The following is a 19,711-nucleotide window of genomic DNA, read 5'->3' on the forward strand; positions in this document are numbered from 1 at the left end:
AGACGTTTGTGGCTTTTATCTGTTATATAACGACTTATTTATCGGAAGTTTTCTAATGAAAAACGTTTCGAGATGGCACTCGAAAGTATTATTTGTAGTTTAGAAAAGATATTACATTAATTCTAAAAATAAATCAGACGAAGAAAATGTGTAGCAAATTAGAATTAAGTTGTCGAAATCTATATTTGTAATGATACTTTAATATAAAGAGTATGCTTATGTATGGTCAATGGGCGAACACACGATTAGGTTATTTATCACAGAATAATTAGCTACTACTACATAATTATTTCAGTAGCAGCCATTAGAACTGCGAAATGATTAAACACGCCAACAAGCAATTAAAATTTGGTATATTTCCGTGCTCGTAAGCGGTTAATGTCAGCATACGTCACGTTGTAGAAAAGAATGGTAGCCACGGTGCTTTTAAGTTTCTTTACAGTACCTCGAAATAGAAAAAACAATTCTCGAAAGTTAAAATATGTCACAAAAGTTGGCAAATTATTTACTTACTGGTCATTAGGAGTACGAACTATATTTTGCACTGAACATAAAACACAGACGTTGGGGGATTGGTGTAACCACGCAGTTTTATAAGTTCAGTTGTAGTATGTACCGGTATATATACGCGGCAACACCTTAAATTACTCGAGATGAAAATGCTGTTCTGATTATACGTCACTGCATCCGAAATATAAAGAAAATTAGTCGCATAAAGGCATTAGGGTGCTCTTCAAGGTCGCAATTTCGTACTTAAGTAAGGTCAAGAAGATAAAAGACTAATCGTTTCATACCGGGAAAGTTGTAGGTGCGAAGTGTCCATTGGTTGTGTCGCTGCAAGCAGCGTCGTCGCCATCATACATCCTCACATCAGATCCATTTGTACAGCAATCCCCCGGCAGACTTCCACGAAGCCAGATCAGCAGCCGCGTTTAGGAACGACGCGTAAACTTACATCACACAACACACGTAGTGCACGCAAAATATGGAAAACTCGGGTTACCAGTGTAAGCGTCACAAAACTGGCCGCGCGCAGCACAGTGCCCGCAGGCAATGAATGACTATATTGCTCGTGCAGTGTAGGGGTAAAGATCACTCGGCGGGGTGGGGGAAGAGGGAGTGCGCACACGGCGCTGGGGTTGCCAGAGGGGCGCGCACCCCTCGCCACCAACAAGGCAGCGTCTCTCTCTCTCTCTCTCTCTCTCGTGTGTGTGTGTGGGTGTGTGTGTGTGTGTGTGTGTGTGTGTGTGTGTGTGTGTGTGTGTGTGTTTTGGGAGGAGAGGGGGGGGGGGGCAAAACATGTTTTGTTGTTACTTGTTACACACTAGGCTTATGCACAAAGACAAATTTCGCAGAGATTCTTCTGTCACCAACTTCGTGAAAATTTCTTTTGGGGTCGTGCTTCATACTGTCTGCTACTCAGACAGGAATCTTGCTTTTAACAGCATTGCTGTTAAAGCTTAACATTGTCAGGGATTTTTCGTAATGAAATCTTGAATGTATGTTTCCAGTGTTGTCTTTTTCCCATTTTACTTAATAGGAACTGCTCGCTGCCAGTGAAATAACTGCAGTAGAAGTACATATTCCGAGTCGGTTTCCAGAAGCGTTGCCTTAACTCATAAGGAACTTCGGCTTCTGTACGTGAGCGAAATTTCCGAAAAAGTTACGTGAACTGCGATGTACGTAGGTGCAGTCGGCATAGGAATCATTCAGTATTTGGTGTCAGGTGTGGGAAAGCACGCTAAATTCGGAGGCTAATCACAGTTGCGCGTGAACTTGCGGATGTTGAGACAGGAAACACCGACACTTCAATCTAAGATCGGTATTAGTATTCTTGCTGATGCTCGCGACTTTCCATTCCTGTAATGTATTGTGTGTAAACAAAAATAAAGTTTCACTGTTGGTCAGATTTCATGTTTAACTGTAAGGCTTTCAACTGAAGTCTTAGGCCTGTTCTCTAATAACATATGGACAATGGAATGCCCGTGTAATAAAACTATATGATGTTGAAGGAAAGTGTTTTGACGACCAATTTACTGTAACATTGAAACCGTGAAAATTGCATCAGTTTGGCCTGAAAAATCGTGTTTATCGATAGAATGTAATAGTCGAATACATTCTCGGAACTATGGGTCTATGCCACTATTTGGACTTAGTCACGAAAACGTTTTTCATCGCCTAAAATTATTGACTATAAATTTATGTTTACAACTACAGAATCAATTACCAGCACATTTAGACATTTATACGAAGCGCTGTATAGCACAACAAAATTTTCAGCACATGTCTTAACGTGTAGATGTGAAAAGGACGAATTACAGTTGACGTTCAATCACATAGCTGGCGATATTCTCGATACAAACAAACTTTCCATCCGCTGCTGGGGACAGTGGAACCACAAATAGCTATCTTTGTGCACGATTAAAAAGATTAACAATATGCGTTACCGAAAGAGAATAAATCAAAATTTTTCATTACCGTGAAGTATCAGCCCAGTCCCAGATGTGACGCAAATTGAGTCATCGCAGCCCTGGATTTCCTGCTGCACAAAGATCAGCGAGTTGCTTAAGACACGTATTTGCTTTATGCACACGACTGACAATGTTTCAAGAACGACACGCTAATTCAACGGCGTATAAAAATGATAACCGCTCATAATAGTCATCGCGCACAGAGTCTGCTACAAAATATCAGCCAGTGGAGCTACTCCCGACTGATGGCTCATAAAAGTGTCTCATCTGCAGCCGGCTGAGACACGGTGGTGGGGGGGAGGGGAGGCCGCACAGCACAGCGGCAACTGCGCGGGAATGCGACCCGGCCGACGAGTCTGCGCTCGGATGCTTGCCCCTGCACCACTCTGGACAACTTTGCCTCTCCCTTAGCTCCCCGGACAGTCATTTTCAGTAGTTTTAGGGGAACAAACGGGTAGTAATTTGTAATTTTCAAATTTTACACTCACATTTTAATGCTATAGGCATATGGTTTCTCAAACGAAGCTACACGTTCGAGCCACATTACGTAACACCATATTTTCGTAGCCACAACCATACTCTTAATCGCCGATGTCTTCGGAATACATGTCAGTTCCTGTTCTAAATCTTTCTACTAACAACTAGAACTGGTATTCGACTGGATTGAGGGCTTTCTAGAAATCCGAACACCTCGTTCTTAATGAGCTGATATCAGAAACGGTAGTGGCGTCTGGTATACTGTGGGAGTTCGCTTATAGAGAGTGGTCCACAATTCGTGTTACGTACTTCTGTAGGTTATAGAGGGGACTTAGTAGATCGAGTTTTACATAGGAGCGAATGTCCGGAAAGTTCATATGACGACGTTACAGGCCGTCAGTCACAGGCTCCGGCTTCTGTACATTATGTACAGGGTGTTACAAAAAGGTACGGCCCAACTTTCAGGAAACATTCCTCACACACAAAGAAAGAAATGGTTCAAATGGCTCTGAGCACTATGGGACTTAACTTCTGTGGTCATCAGTCCCCTAGAACTTAGAACTACTTAAACCTAACGAACCTAAGGACATCACACACATCCATGGCCGAGGCAGGATTCGAAACTGCGACCGTAGCAGTCCCGCGGTTCCGGACTGCGTGCCTAGAACCACTAGACCACCGCGGCCTGCACAAAGAAAGAAAATATGTTATGTGGACATGTGTCCGAAAACGCTTACTTTCCACGTTAGAGCTCATTTTATTACTTCTCTTCAAGTCACATTAATCATGGAATGGAAACACACAGCAACCGAACGTACCAGCGTGACTTCAAACACTTTGTTGCAGGAAATGTTCAAAATGCCCTCCGTTAGCGAGGATACATGCATCCACCCTCCGTCGCATGGAATCCCTGATGCGCTGATGCAGCCCTGGAGAATGGCGTATTGTATCACAGCCGTCCACAATACGAGCACGAAGAGTTTCTACATTTGATACCGGGGTTTCGTAGACAAGAGCTTTCAAATGCCCCCATAAATGAAAGTCAAGAGGGTTGAGGTCAGGAGAGCGTGGAGGCCATGGAATTGGTCCGCCTCTACCAATCCATTGGTCACCGAATCTGTTGTTGAGAAGCGTACGAACACTTCGACTGAAATGTGCAGGAGCTCCATCGTGCACGAACATGTTGTGTGGTACTTGTAAAAGGCACATGTTCTAGAAGCACAGGTAGAGTATCCCGTATGAAATCATGGCGGTGAATCGAAGAAGTACAGTACATACTGACGAAACTAAAATGAGCTCTAACATGGAAATTAAGCGTTTCCGGACACATGTCCACGTAACATCTTTTCTTTATTTGTGTGTGAGGAATGTTCCTGAAAGGTTGGCCGTACCTTTTTGTAACACCCTGTATATACAGGGTGATTCCGTGATGACAATACTAACTTTCAAGGACGATGGAATCGTATAAATGTATCAATTTTGAGGTAAAGGTCCCTGGTTCGGAAAGTAATGTGTCGAAAGTTACAAGCGAAAATCATTTCGATACCTCTGACAGTGGAATACTGTTGCGAAGAATGTAGGGTAGGCAAATTTGAGAGGTGATAGTATGTACCTAAACTAGAAACGTCTGTGAACATGGGCTCTAAACCGCATGCCTGAAGCGTTATGAGCACTTGTTCATCTTCGCTAGTGTGAAACAGCTCCTCTACTGAAAAGGTGTTCTTGTTTGCTGGACATTTTTCTTGTTTTGGTCCATGCTACCACCTCTGAAAGTTCCCTACTCTACAATCTTAGCAACATGTATTCCACTGTCAGAGGCAGCAGAATGATTCTCGACGCGTTCATTTCCGAACCAGGGACCCTTACTTCAAACTGATACGTCTCCATCATCCTTGAAACTTTGTATCATCATCATGGAATCATCCAGTATATACACACGGTAAATGTACAGGCGCCTGCGCATGTAACGCTCTGTAGCGTCGTTGTGTGACGTTTCCAGACATGGGTTCCTATGTAAAACTTGACCAACAAAGTCCCCTCTGCAACCTCGACAACCATTTAACATGAATTGTGAAATATCCTCATTCGACCTATGCGCGACTTCTAGGCTGAGGGGGGGCGGGGGGGGGGGCGGACACAGAAAGAGATGCACGGTGAACAATAACGAATGGCACGATTCGTCAAGGATTCGTTTATATTTAGTTTTATAGTCGGGGCGGGAGCACAACAGAAAGGCCACGTTCCAGTAATCAAATGCACTACTTCATCCAACTCACAGTACTGAGCCAGCACGTTAGAACCACAGCTCACAGTGGGGATTTTCTTTTCCACATTTTAGCGCTACCGCCTGTTGCGTATTAAGTTCATCTCAACGTGCGTTTACGTTACGAAATATAATTCTTTATATTTTTTCGTGCCGTAGTTTTCCCGCCAAACTTTGGTTCAAATGATCTAGCATTGTTAGCCCGAGTTGGTTAATCAAACTTTCTTTGGCGGTTAAAGTCATAGTCTTTCTAATTAGCCCAATTTGGGAAGTATTATGAAAGGGGTTTTTGCAAAATCAGGTCAAAACACCGCATTTTTATGTTTTTACAAAAACGTCAACTTTTCACTTCATTTATTCAGTACTGGTAAATGGAACGCAAAAGAATGGGTTATTACTACATGCCGAGCTTCAAGTTCGTATCTTTAGTCCCAGAGATATAAGACGACAAACATCGAAATTTTTTCGGGCGACGATTTTTTTTTGGCGATTTTGTCCACAATTTTCTGGCTGAATATGGCTCGAAAAATTCCTTTCATTATTATTCTTCAGACAACGCAGAAAGTCGTAAAATACGGCCACATTTCATTTCTTTCGATACGACATTGCCCAAGATATGAGGTCAAACTTGCCAGAAATTCACGTTCGCTCTGTGCAAAGTCTACATCTACATGATTACTCTGCAATTCACAATTAAGTGCTTGGCAGAGGGTTCATCGAACCACAATCATACTATCTCTCTACCATTCCACTCCAGCGCGCCGGAAAAACGAACACCTAAACCTTTCTGTTCGAGCTCTGGTTTCTCTTATTTTATTTTGATGATCATTCCTACCTATGTAGGTTGGGCTCAACAAAATATTTTCGCATTTGGAAGAGAAAGTTGGTGACTGAAATTTCGTAAATAGATCTCGCCGCGACGAAAAACGTCTTTGCTTTAATGACTTCCATTCCAACTCGCGTATCATATCTGCCACACTCTCCCCCCTATTACGTGATAATACAAAACGAGCTGCCCTTTTTTGCACCTTTCGATGTCCTCCGTCAATCCCACCTGGTAAGGATCCCACACCGCGCAGCAATATTCTAACAGAGAACGAGTGTAGAGTAAGCTGTCTCTTTAGTAGACTTGTTGCATCTTCTAAGTGTCCTGCCAATGAAACGCAACCTTTGGATCGCCTTCCCCACAATATTATCTATGTGGTCTTTCCAACTGAAGTTGTTCGCAATTTTTACACCCAGGTACTTAGTTGAATTGACAGTCTTGAGAATTGTACTATTTATCGAGTAATCAAATTCCAACGGATTTCTTTTGTAACTCATGTGGATACCTCACACTTTTTGTTACTTAGCGTCAACTGCCACCTGCCACACCATACAGCAATCTTTTCTAAATCGCTTTGCAACTGATACTGGTCTTCAGATGACCTTACTAGACGGTAAATTACAGCATCCTCTGCGAACAACCTAAGAGAACTGCTCAGATTGTCACCCAGATCATTTATATAGATCAGGAACAGCAGAGGTCCCAGGACGCTTCCCTGGGGAACACCTGATATCACTTCAGTTTGACTCGATGATTTGCCGTCTATTACTACGAACTGCGACCTTTCTGACAGGAAATCACGAATCCAGTCGCACAACTGAGACGATACCCCATAGGCCCGCAGCTTGATTAGAAGTCGCGTGTGAGGAACGGTCTCAAAAGCTTTCCGGAAATCTAGAAATACGGAACCAACTTGAGATCCCCTGTCGATAGCGGCCATTACTTCGTGCGAATAAAGAGCTAGCTGCATTGCACAAGAACGATGTTTTCTGAAACCATGCTGATTACGTATCAATAGATCGTTCCCTTCGAGGTGATTCATAATGTTTGAATACAGTATGTGCTCCAAAACCCTACTGCAAACCGACGTCAATGATATAGGTCTGTAGTTCGATGCATTACTCCTACTACCCTTCTTAAACACTGGTGCGACCTGCGCAATTTTCCAATCTGTAGGTACAGATCTATCGGTGAGTGAGCGATTGTATATGATTGCTAAGTAGGGAGCTATTGTATCAGCGTAATCTGAAACGAACCTAATCGGTATACAATCTGGACCTGAAGACTTACCCTAAGGTATCTACTTCTAAGAAACTCATGCTAGCAACTGTTCGTTTTTCAAATTCTGGAATATTCCATTCGTCTTCCCTGGTGAAAGAATTTCGGAAAACTGCGTTCAATAACTCCGCTTTAGCGGCACAGTCGTCGATAACAGTACCATCGGCACTGCGCAACGAAGGTATTGACTGCGTCTTGCCGCTTGTGTACTTTACATACGACCAGAATTTCTTTGGATTTTCTACCAAATTTCGAGACAATGTTTCGTTGTGGAACCTATTAAAGGCGTCTCGCATTGAAGACCGAGCCAAATTTCGCGCGTCGGTAAATTTTAGCCAATCTTCGGGATTTCGCGTTCTTCTGAACTTCGCATGCTTTTTGCGTTTCCTCTGCAACAGCGTTCGGACCTGTTTTGTGTACCATGGGGGATCAGTTCCATCTCTTACCAATTTACGAGGTATGGATCTCTCAATTGCTGTTGCTACTATATCTTTGAATCTGAGCCTCATCTCGTATAAATTTGCATAGTCAGTTCGGAAGGAATGGAGATTGTCTCTTAGGAAGGCTTCTAGTGACACTTTATCCGCTTTTTTAAATAAAATTATTTTGCGTTTGTTTCTGGTGGATTTGGAAGAACCGGTATTGAGCCTAGCTACAACGACCTTGTGATCACTAATCCCTGTATCAGTCATGATGCTCTCTATCAGCTCTGGATTGTTTGTGGCTAAGAGGTCAAGTGTGTTTTCGCAACCATTTACAATTTGCGTGGGTTCGTGGACTAACTGCTCGAAATAATTTTCGGGGAAAGCATTTAGGACAATCTCGGAAGATGTTTGCTGCCTACCACCGGTTTTGAACAAGTATTTTTGCCAACATAGCGAGGGAAGGTTGAAATCCCCACCAACTATAACCGTATGAGTGGGGTATTTATTTGTTACGAGACTCAAATTTTCTCTGAACTGTTCAGCAACTATATCATCGGAGGATGGGGGTCGGTAGAAGGAGCTAATTATCAACTTAGTTCTGCTGTTAAGTATAACCTCCACCCATACCAATTCGCACGGAGTATCTACTTCGACTTCACTACAAGATAAACCACTACTGACAGACACAAACACTCCACCACCAATTCTGCCTAATCTATCTTTCCTGAACACCGTCTGAGACTTCGTAAAAATTTCTGCAGAAGTCGCGCATGGAATCAACCAAGTGACTACATTTCAGGCAGTATTGTTTCGCCGGACATTAAATTTTACCACTATTCGTTGGAAACGTGTGCAACTGTTCACATAAAATTCCAACGAAATCCGTGATGGTCGAGCAGGGAGGCTTAGATGAGTTGACATGGAATGATTCAAACTTAACTTGTCCATTCGGAAGATCCTTCGAAAGTTATGGTCATATGGGAAGTCAATGAACGGATGGAAATTATCAATCCAGTTCCTCCCCGACGAGTAGGTTCTGAAACTGAAAACGACAGAATACGAAACATTAAAAGGTATATTTAAAAATATAATTAGACCGTGCTTATCTCATTTGTAACAATGTCATGTGGTTGAAAAAGACCGGAAACAACACATTTTCATAAAAATGGTAACAGAACAAAAGCACAGAATTCCAGAAAAATATGCTTCCACACCATGTGTTGCTGAATCCTAGAGCATACAGGTTGTCCCAGTAGAAATTACTCAGGAATATGACAAGTACGATAATTGGTGACTGGAAGAATAAAGTCTGGTAAACATGAGCCCTAAAATGCATACCTTAAGAGCTATGAGCACTTGTTCAGTACAAGAAATTTTTCACAGTATCGAACATAAAATGCTCATAGCTCTTAAGGTATGCATTTTAGAGCTTATGTTTACTAGACTTTTTTGCTTCGAATGATCGTTTCTGTCATCTCTGAATGTCGATAGTTACTCCTGGGACACCCTGTATTATAAGTTCGGAGAATAAGTGTATCTGAAAGAATCAGGAGGGATACTGGAATAACCAACCATGTGAAACAGGTAGCTTTCGCTTATTTCGCTCGATAATTTGCAACCAGTACATTGAAATGAACAATCAGTCAGTCTTTTTAGTTTTCCGGTAGGTATTTGTACATTACCACACTGTCGAATGGTAACTACGGCAGCTTCATACAAGGTAGCCTAACAGAACCCACTACACTTTGCTGGGCGATGAATGCTCTACAGCAGTGTACGTAATACGAGGTGTGTATTTCTCATTACACATAAACTACCAATGCGTCAATCTCTCCAACACTCAAGTCCGTCTGCAGACGATGCTGTTATCCTCAGCAAACCATCTTTGTTGTCCGGTCGCTAGGAAATGCAAACCGTTCCACGGAATTTCCACATAGTGAACTGAATGACAGTTCTTTACATTTGAATACATGCACCATATCGTTCAAAAAAATAATAATAAAGAAACAAACTGTACAATTACAGTTGAAGTGTCAAATTACTTGTGCCTATACTGTTTAGTTATCTATAGAGATGATAACGAGAATGGAATGGAACGCAAATTTAACACCAGTAGGGAACGCAAAAGGTTAACTTACACTACTTCGGACAGTTCTGTGAAAATGTGACGAAACTCTAACGGAAGCCGCAAATAAGACGTTAGTGGCAGCCAGCGAGAACACTGTGTCTGTGTTACCATTCTTTGGAGTAGTTGTGGCAGTAGACATTTAAGCAATTCGGAGAGAATCAGACACACAATTTTACTCTATTTGAAAGTTTCATTGCATAGTAAACTCCGTTGCAAACAGGATTCGTTCTAGAGAAATACGTCTCGCGGTGGCTAAGCTATGCCCTGCCACACCCTTTTGGCCTGGGTGCTGGCCCAACAAATTATGCACGATCGTCCCTCTGGAGCTCGTAAACAAGTAAAGACGCAATGGCATAGACTGGGACCGTGACGTATGCCTCGATATCACAGCTTTAAACATTTTATGATAAAGATAAGAATATGACCCTCCGACTCAGATGCACTTTTTAACTGTAGCGAGTCTTTAACTGTTAAATACTTTCAGAAGTATGGGCTCATTATTCCGCTGCAGACTATCGCTTACTGTTTTTGTACATATTCAATTATATGAAAACAAATTTTGATTTGCACTCTAGACTGACTTTCTTCTCGTTCATACAAAGTGACTTTACAAAGTAAGTTTTATTCGAAGAATGCTTGCATATATAACGATCACCTGCCAGAATCTAAAGTAATAACGCTTTGACTCACACACCGCAGCTAGGCAAGATCAATGTGGCTCAGAAAGGAGGTCATAGTTTCAACGATTAAGTGCAGCCGCTCAGCCCAACCACTACCCTGGAAATATGGAGCCCACGGAAAAACTTGGAATTAATTCTTTATGTAACATACCCAACATTTGAGAACACTCAGCACTTACCAATGTGTGTGTATTTTGCTTATAAATCCGCTCACAGCCGTGAAAGATGATCGCATGAAGAGCAAATGCATGGGATAGGGTCACGTCACAAAGGAGCGCCACTTCTCTTTCCGTTCTGCCAAGCACGTTCTGGCTTTCCTGGCAGTGCACCATCGTTGACATCCGTCTCCTTGGAGCCGGTGAACTTCGCATATCTGACAAAAATGAAACGTCAGACTCTAGTAAAAAATCGCCTTTGGGTTTATTTAGTTCATTCCCTATCTCCCTATCCTATGTTTATTGCGTGGGAAATTAGGTTTGTAATAAGACGATTCGTCCAATACCAAAATCAGAAACCAGTCAAGCAACCCACTTTAACCTGTATTCAGCTATGGGTTTTCAAAGACTAAAAACATTGTCGCATATCTCGTATTCGACGATGTGCATATTATTTCCCACCTACAGTGTTGCAAGTATCCTGGAATTACTGTAGGAGAAGTCAGTCCCTCGGGAAACTACGAACATTGATTCACAATGCTCAGTGTATAATGCTAGGTCTAATGTACGGGGGAAAACTAACGGCTTTGTTGTTACACGTCTTCCTACAGCGCAAACTTTTAATAGGAAGTGTCACCAAAGAGCAAAGGAAAATTCTTAGAACCTTTCAGTGGCCTACAGCAGTACTGTAAGGAAGGGGGGCGCGTTTCTGCGTCGGTTTCTTCACCATGGGCCAGCGCTGATCGTACTGTAGTTTTCTACTGCATTTTCCAGATAATAGGCTCCAATCAACTTGTGTGAACACAAATGTTGGAACATGAAACGAGCAGAATTTTGTCTAATGGAGTTAATAGTGCCTTCCACGTAAGTTTGTTTGAATTCTTCATACACCAATCGTTTTCATTTGCTGCTCGTACAAAATGTTTTAGTGCGTCGTCTCACATCTTCTCGAAAACATTTAAGAATCGTTTTGATACAGCATATTATATGATGATCCCATTTTTCAGTTGGATTTCTTTTAATAAGTGCTTTACTTCCTTTGAGACCTGATTTTTTCGAGCATGATTTCTTTTTGAGTTTACCTTTGTTAAATAATTGCTCTTTTCGTTTATGTCTGTGTAATGGTAATTGGAACTGCATTTGCCCAAAACCTGAAATTTAATAAATTTACCTCCCAGTTCTTGAACAAATACAATTTACATTCCTGACTTCCTGTCTACTGAGTCTGCTTCTAGCATTGTATCAATTTTTGCAGTATATGATAACTTTCAATTCGAAAGTGATTTATGGCAGTCACACCCTTTACAGTTTTTCTTATTTGATAAACAGTTACATCCGCAGCCCTATTTGGCGCTTGCCATGTTGATTACCTGCTTGCTTTCTTCTAGATTAATATGTTACGGACAAACCTTTGTTCTCGGCCTATCCCTAGCTCTGTTACATACGGAGGTTTACACTGAAGAACTCTTTGTTCTCATTAAAATCTCCCATTATCAGCAAGTTGTGGTAGTTTCTTCATTTATCACTTTCTGAAAGACTTAGTAGTCGTTTCCTGTTCTATGGTAATGTAAGCGCTTCATTGATTTCCAAGGGATATCTTACGTTTATTTTTAAAACAAGCCTACTTATTCTCAGATTACTTCAATACAGTATCTGTAATACTGATTTCTAGTTGATGGCAAAAGCCTACTCCTCACTTTTCTCCCTGTTTCTTTATTCCACAGAAGGTCCTAAGTCTTACTGAAAGCTTTATCCGAGAAAAAATTTTTGAAGAATTAGTTCGGGAGCCCACTCGACGTGTAAATTGTTTCGAAAACATACTAGACCTCTTAGCAAGAAATAATCCAGCGGAAATAGGAATCATTAGTAAGCAGAAGGTCGTTGTAGAGTGACTTAATACCGTAACATCCAAATCCGCCAAAAATAAACGCAAAATATATCTATTTAAAAAAGCAGATAATAATTCGCTTTTCGCGTTCCGTTCTTTCCGAACTGTGTACCACAGACCAGATGCGGCTTTAATTCAAACTAATAGCATGGACGGCAACACACACACACTCTCTCTCTCTCTCTCTCTCTCTCTCTCTCTCTCTCTCTCTCTAAAGAACCAAAGAAACTGGTACACCTGCCTAATCTCGTGTAGGGCCCCTGCGAGTACGGATTAAGTGTCACAACACGACGTGGCATGGACTCGACTCATGTCTGTAGTAGTGCTGGAGGGAATTGACACCATGAATCCTGCAGGGCTGACCCTTAAATCATAAGAGTACGAGGGGTGGAGATCCCTTCTGAACAGCGCGTTGCAAGGCATCTCAGATAAGCTCAATAATGTTCATGTCTGGGGAATTGGATGGCCAGCGGAAGTGTTTAAACTCAGAAAAGATATTCTGGGGCCATCTTGTAGCCATTCTGGGCGTGTGGGGTGTGGCATTGTCCTCCTGGACTTGCCCAAGTCCATCGGAATGCACAATGGACATGAGTGGATGCCGGTGATCAGGCAGGATGCTTAAGCACGTGTCACCTGTCAGACTCGTATCTAGACTTATCAGGGATCCCATATTACTCCAACTGCATATGCACCACGCCATTACAGAGCCTCCACCACCTAGAACAGTGCCCCGCTGACATGCTGGTTATATGGATTCATGAGGTTGTCTCTATACCCGTACACTTCCATCTGCTCGATACAATTTGAAAGAAGACTCGTCGAGGGGCCAGGCAACAAGTTTCCAGTTATCAACAGTCCGATGTCGGTGCTGACGGGCCCAGGCGAGGCGTAAAGTTTTGTGTCGTGCAGTTATCAAGGGTACACGAGTGGGCCTTCGGCTCCGAAAGCCTATATCGATGACGTTTCCTAGACTTGTTCGCACGCTGACACTAGATGGCCGAGCATTGAAATCTCTTGCAATTTTCAGAAGGGTTGCACTTCTGTCACTTTGAACGATTCTCTTCATTCGTCGTTGGTCCCGTTCTTGCAGGATCTGTGTCCGGCCTCAGTGATGTCGGAGATTTGATGTTTTACCGGATTCCTGATATTCGCGGTACACTCGTGACATGGTCGTACAGGAACCACCACTCGTACGCCAACTATAACACGATGTTAAAACTCACTCAATTCGTGATAATATCCCATTGTTGCAGCAGTAACCGATCTACGAACTGCGCCGGACACTTGTCTTACATACGCGTTGCCGACCGAAGTGCCGTCTTCTGCTTGTTTGCGTATCTGTATTTGATTACGCATGCCTATACCAGTTTCTTTGGCGCTTCAATGTATATCAACTAAATTAGTGATAGATGGTACTGATTCCCCACGGTACACAGAACTGGTCAACACATTAGCGTGTACTTTAATGCTAGAGTAGGTCAAAAAGGACAGTTTACGGACAAAGCAGGGCGCCCATGACGTTCCCGATCACTCCCTCCCCTCCCTGACAAAGGACACTTGCCGTATATACAAAACGGCGGGAAGTTCAAATTTTGGGTGGAAATTGAAAACAATAGGCCAATCGCGCTAGTGTGTTTTACCCGCAACTGTGGAAGCAGGGCTGCTGTCCCAAGTATAAATTCTCGTGAAATGTAAGATGGCGCATTGTCATGCTGACTGACTAGACTAGTGGGACAGGCTGTATGATGTCACAATCCAGTTCAGTCTTTAGGGCTATTTATAACTGTGTAGACTTCTGATGTACTGCGCCAGAGCTCCAAAATTGGATCCATAACATCACAATCCAGCTCCGACCGGTCGGTCTATTTATTAGAGTGTAGAATTCTTGCATACTGGTCCCGACTTTCCATACTGGGGTAAGTGCTAAGACGCCAGAATCAAAGTTCTGGAATACTGGCAGTGCGACGACAGAGAGAAAGGACGTTTGTGCAGGTAAGGACGGGTCTGCAGCCCTACGTGACAGGTTTTTCCTTCCAAGCTACTATTCACTCGGAGGTGTACAGTCACTGGTTCAGTTGGCTCTGAGCACTATGGGACTTAACTTCTGAGGTCATCAGTCCCCTAGAACTTAGAACTACTTAAACCTAACTAACCTAAGGACATCACACACATCCATGCCCGAGGCAGGATTCGAACCTGCGACCGTAGCGGTCGCGCGGTTCAAGACTGTAGCGCGTAGAACCGCTCGGCCACTCTGGCCGGCCACTGGTTCAGTTAACTCAACGATTTCATCTCTCCACTTGCCTCTTTATTTAAACACAACGGGGAGGGAAGGGAAAGGCTCTACGCCCACTCGCCGCCCTCCGTTCTGTTCCTGATCACGTCTAAATTTTGAAACTGCACAGAGGCGTACTATGTAGGCAAACGTCTAGACTGAGCACTTAGACACTAGCCGACACGATTGCAAACGCTGCATCAATTTCAGAAACTGTGGTAGTACTCCGTATCTATTTTCTGAACAACACGCTATTTGGTAGTACCTCTCCGACCTAATGGCAAATCTAATTTGATATTCTGTATTCTATTCATTGGACGACAGTGCGGAACTGTATCGAACATAATACCAACATAGACTCGTGTATCTAACGCCATCCAGGGTCGTGAACAGAGTAACATCAGACGTCTGCATAGTATTTCTATATGACAGCCCGACAGCTCTCGTCTTATGCCCGATACAGACCGTGTGTCCTGCCACAATCGACACGCTCTCGATGACTGACTAGGACATACTGCTGCAGCTCTATCCGGGAGCAGGCATACTAGCGCAGCCTTATTCAAAATGACGGCTGGCGACGTACAACATATCATTGAATTTTCGCGTCAATTTTATGGTGAAATCCACGAATAATATATCGAAATCAGAGAACTTTCCACCTAAAGAAATATTAAGCCCCCTTCGAGGTGCTTTTCAGGACCTGTAACACCGACCGAAAGATCAACACATACTGCAGCCAATTGGAAGAGAAGTTTAAGATTTGTCCACTATTCCCATTTCTGCTGAACATCCAAAACGACAACAAGTAGAAAACCGAGAGTTCCACACACTTTCTTTGCGAATACTGGTGGTAGTGACACAACGGCTTATTAATATTTCCAAGAAAGCTTAAGTCTTCCATCCACTTCTGAAAACGCCTTCCCCTAAGACACGGCACATGTCGACATGGACTGGAGACTGCAGGTGAAAGGCGCTCCCAAGCATCTGAGTAACGGGAGGTGACGCTGTCATCATAGTAGAGCCATGAATCACACACGTGTCGGCAGCAGCAGCAAGCGGCACATCGCCCCAGTGTGCCACGCACCGCCACTCCTGTCGCGAAATCCAGCACGCATCCAAGTCAGTTCGCACAAATTTGTGCTTAAATAGATGAAAATTGCACTACTATTTCGCGTGATTCCGCTACACTTTTGTATCGACTGTTCATAAATATTATGGCCCTAGCAGGATGTTTATGATTTCGTTCGAGATCTGCCTGTCATGCACTCTAAAATTGATGGTACTAGCTTCTTCCTTTAAACAACATCGCATTACCTAGGTGTGTATGCGAGATCGCTGTAAGATAGAACACTGCGTGTCGAGATCGCTACGACATGCACGCCGACCGCCGCGAAGTCTTGCATCATAGCCAAAACTGTTTCGTTATGTGTGTCGTAGGGTAGGAATTGTTACTTATACATATTTAAACAGCTGTAAGGCGTGTCAGGAGACGCCAAAATCCACCGAGATCCAGACGCTAGACCAGCGCAAACGTCTGCCGAACGACTGCAGCCATAGCGGAGCTACGCCCCCTCTACTGGTGCACGAGAAACACGCAAACGTCGGACTTCCGCAAGAACGAAATGCGCACCTCATTACGTTCCAGTGCCGTGACTACCACTCCGCGAAAGCTGTAGGTGCACCCGAAGACAGAAACGAACGCGTGCAGGCAGCAGCGTTTGATGACCGAACTTAAAGTATGCTGCAGTAACGTAGAGTCTCTCCTATAAAAAACAACCGTCAAGCAAATTGCTAGAGAAACGTGTGGCAGAACCGTAGGAAAACCCTAACTATTTTAGGTTGTACCTGGGACATCCCACATATGAAGAGCATTTCGTATGGTACAGTATTGTGGGTGCGAACGTGCCGATGTTGATTTAACGATCGACTGACCTGGGGGAGGGATCAGAAAGGGCGGTCATCAGTCCCATCGGATTAGGGAAGGAAGTCGGCCGTGCCCTTTCAGAGGAACCATCCTTGCATTTGCCTGAAGCGACTTAGGGAAATCACAGGAAACCTAAATCGAGATGGCCGGACCCGCGTTTGAACCGTCGTCCTTCCGAATGCGAGTCCGGTGTGCAAATCACTGCGACATCTTGCTCGGTTTGATTTAATACCATCCAACAGTCGTTAGGTCCGTATCTTAAAAGTAAAATAAATTCAGCAATACTGCGTTGGTCCGCACGGCGCACAGAACTCGTCATTTCTAGAGAGCCAGCAGCGCTGCTTGATGCCAGAGGGCTAAGTCACCCCATACTCTTGGAAGAGGTCGGCTTCTATCGTTATAGACGCGAGAGCAGAATTGAACCTCAATCAGATAAATCTCACGTAGGGCTGAAAGGGATCTTTGGGTGTGAACTGCAACACCCAAATGCTTTAGTGCAGTGCACGGAAGGAGTTTAAGGCATTCTGAACACACTAACAGGATGCATGGAATTGTTTGCGAACGTTGCTTTGACGAAGCAAGCTATTTTGTTGCCTTACAGTCAGTGACCAGCACGGTGATCTATAAACTAGAAGGATGTTCCACGAGCTATTTATAGCAGTCCTACTCCCAACCCCTTTAAGTTGACAAACTCGTTTTCACTCACCTGGAATGTAACACAGTAAACCACGTAGCAGAGTAACGGTATTCTAACCTGCACGGTCCTGTTTCATCGAAGTCTCTTACACAGGTAGTTCTCACAGTGATGACAGTTCGAGTGCACTTATCACGTTACATCGGTAGTATTCCCATGTGTGCCTTGTAACGTCATAGAATAAATCTAATTTGATCTTCCAGCATACGACCATTGCCGCGCGGAGTGGCCGCGGGGTTTGAGGCGCCATGTCACGGATTGCGCGGCTGCTCCCGCCGGAGTTTCGAGTCCTCCCTCGGGCTGGGTGTGTGTGTGTTCTTAGTATAAGTATCGTGTAAGTCTAGCGATCGATGACCTCAGCAGTTTGGTCCCTTAGGAATTCACACACATTTGAACATACGACCATTTCTGTGTGTCTTCCTATCACATTCCTGCAGTGGTGGCAAGAGTTTGCGACACAATGGACTGTCAGAAAAGCTGATTTCTGACGAGTCACCAGAAAGATGTTTGAAATCGTAAAAAGAATTAGCATAGGGTGTAGGAAAGTACCGCAATAAATTTGTAAAAGATCATACTGGAACTTAAGTTCAAGAGCAGGATGGCTGGATCGACAGTCCTACTAACCCACGGTTGATCGTGTACATAGAAGACGAGCGGAGAGTTGCTGCGATATCACACACAGTTGTTCCATCGGAACATCAGTTTTAACATTAGACAATTGCAATTTATATGGTACACTCGCATATCTTTTGGATGGTTTCTCGCTGATTTTACCCAGTATTCGTACTACTATCACATTGCTTAAAAGATTAAAGTATTCACAGCGAACGATGCAAGATATTGAGGGAGGAAGGCCGCACCCCTCCCGAGTGCCACCCCGTTCCACGCTGGGCATTAGTACTACGTATTGTGCGCAGCACCGGACCGCGCCGCGTTTGGCTACTGCGTCCGGTATTTCGTGCTACGCGCTGAGTAGTCTGAGTACTGTACCCGGAAAACTGCAGCGCACATAGCATAATCCGAGTACCGCATCGAACTATCCTAGGTGTTGCACCCGTCTACAGCGCCGCGTCTTCCCTGGGATCCCGTCCGAAAGGCTATGTGTAAATAAACGTTCCTACCCGAGTTCACACATGACGAAACAGTGTCGGCTACGATACTGGACTTGGCGGCGGTCGGCGTCATCTCGGCACGTAGTGTTTGTTTAGATAAATAAACGTTCCAGTCCTGTTCTATCCTACAACAACCACACTATACACACAAATCAGTAATGTACGAAATCGTAAACATTTTGCTATGGTTATAATATTTAAGTATAGTCGATACAAAAGTGCAGCGGAATGACTACTTTCGGTGCAATTCTCATCGATTTTAGCAAAAATTTGTGCAAACTGGCTCAGGTGTGTGGGCGGTGCGTGACACTGGGGCAATGTGCCACTTCCTGCTGTTGACCGACAGACGAGTGATTCGTAGCTCTACTTTGGTGACAGCGTCGCCTCCCATTACCCAAATGCTCGGGAGTTTTAGTCACCTGCAGACTCCAATCCATGTCGACACGATGTGCCGTGGTCTGGTGTCTGATACTGGTGACAGTTTTTTCGTGCTGAAATGTCTAGGATAAGAAGGGCACGGGCGGCATATGTATTTGCCGGGTTTTTTATGCTTACAATTCGACTTGCTGGTAAGAATAAGGTGTTTATAGACGACTGGTGAAGGTCGTATGGGCGTCTTAGGGGATGGCGCCTTCAGGGAGTAAGACTTAAGATTTCTTGGAAACATTAATAAGCCGTTGTGTCACTAGCACCAGTATTCGTCAAAAATGTGTGTGGAACTCTCGGTTTTCTTCTTGTTGTTCTTTTGGTTTTTTAGCAATAACTGGAATAGTGGACAAATCAAACTGCCGTTCAGTTAAATGGTTCAAATGGCTCTGAGCACTATGGGACTCAACTGCTGAGGTCATAAGTCCCCTAGAACTTAGAACTACTTAAACCTAACTAACCTAAGGACAACACACACATCCATGCCCGAGGCAGGATTCGAACCTGCGACCGTAGCGGTCGCGCGGTTCCAGACTGTAGCGCCAGAACCGCTCGGCCACCAGCGGCCGGCGCCGTTCAGTTAGGCTGCCAGTATGTGTTCGAACTTCCGGTCGGTGTTAAAGTTCCTAGATGTTACCTGGAAGTGGGTTAACAATTCTTTGGATGGAAAGTTCACTGATTTCGATATG

The 19,711-nt window shown here is 43.8% G+C and overlaps 2 protein-coding genes across 7 annotated transcripts in view; one reads left to right on the plus strand and one right to left on the minus strand.

The window, feature by feature from the left end:
- The window catches only part of LOC124554929 (polyhomeotic-proximal chromatin protein), a 313,908-nt gene that overhangs the window by 119,370 nt on the left and 174,827 nt on the right, over nt 1-19,711 (minus strand). The window contains exon 1 of one of the 6 annotated variants that reach the window (XM_047128625.1): nt 2,479-2,713. The exons of 4 other annotated variants lie outside the window; for them this stretch is intronic. The gene's annotated coding sequence lies outside the window, so the exon portion shown is untranslated. Of the gene's footprint in view, nt 1-794; nt 1,024-2,478; nt 2,714-19,711 lie in introns of those variants that run through there. One more of the 6 variants, XM_047128626.1, reaches the window with a different exon arrangement.
- Nucleotides 15,890-19,711, plus strand: part of LOC124555867 (mucin-19-like) — a 166,151-nt gene continuing 162,329 nt past the window's right edge. The window contains exon 1 of the mRNA XM_047129930.1: nt 15,890-15,985. Coding sequence (XP_046985886.1) covers nt 15,890-15,985 — 96 coding nt within the window. The remainder of the gene's footprint in view (nt 15,986-19,711) is intronic.

This window comes from Schistocerca americana, chromosome X (genome assembly GCF_021461395.2).
Source record: "Schistocerca americana isolate TAMUIC-IGC-003095 chromosome X, iqSchAmer2.1, whole genome shotgun sequence".
NCBI classification, from domain to species: Eukaryota; Metazoa; Arthropoda; class Insecta; order Orthoptera; family Acrididae; genus Schistocerca; species Schistocerca americana.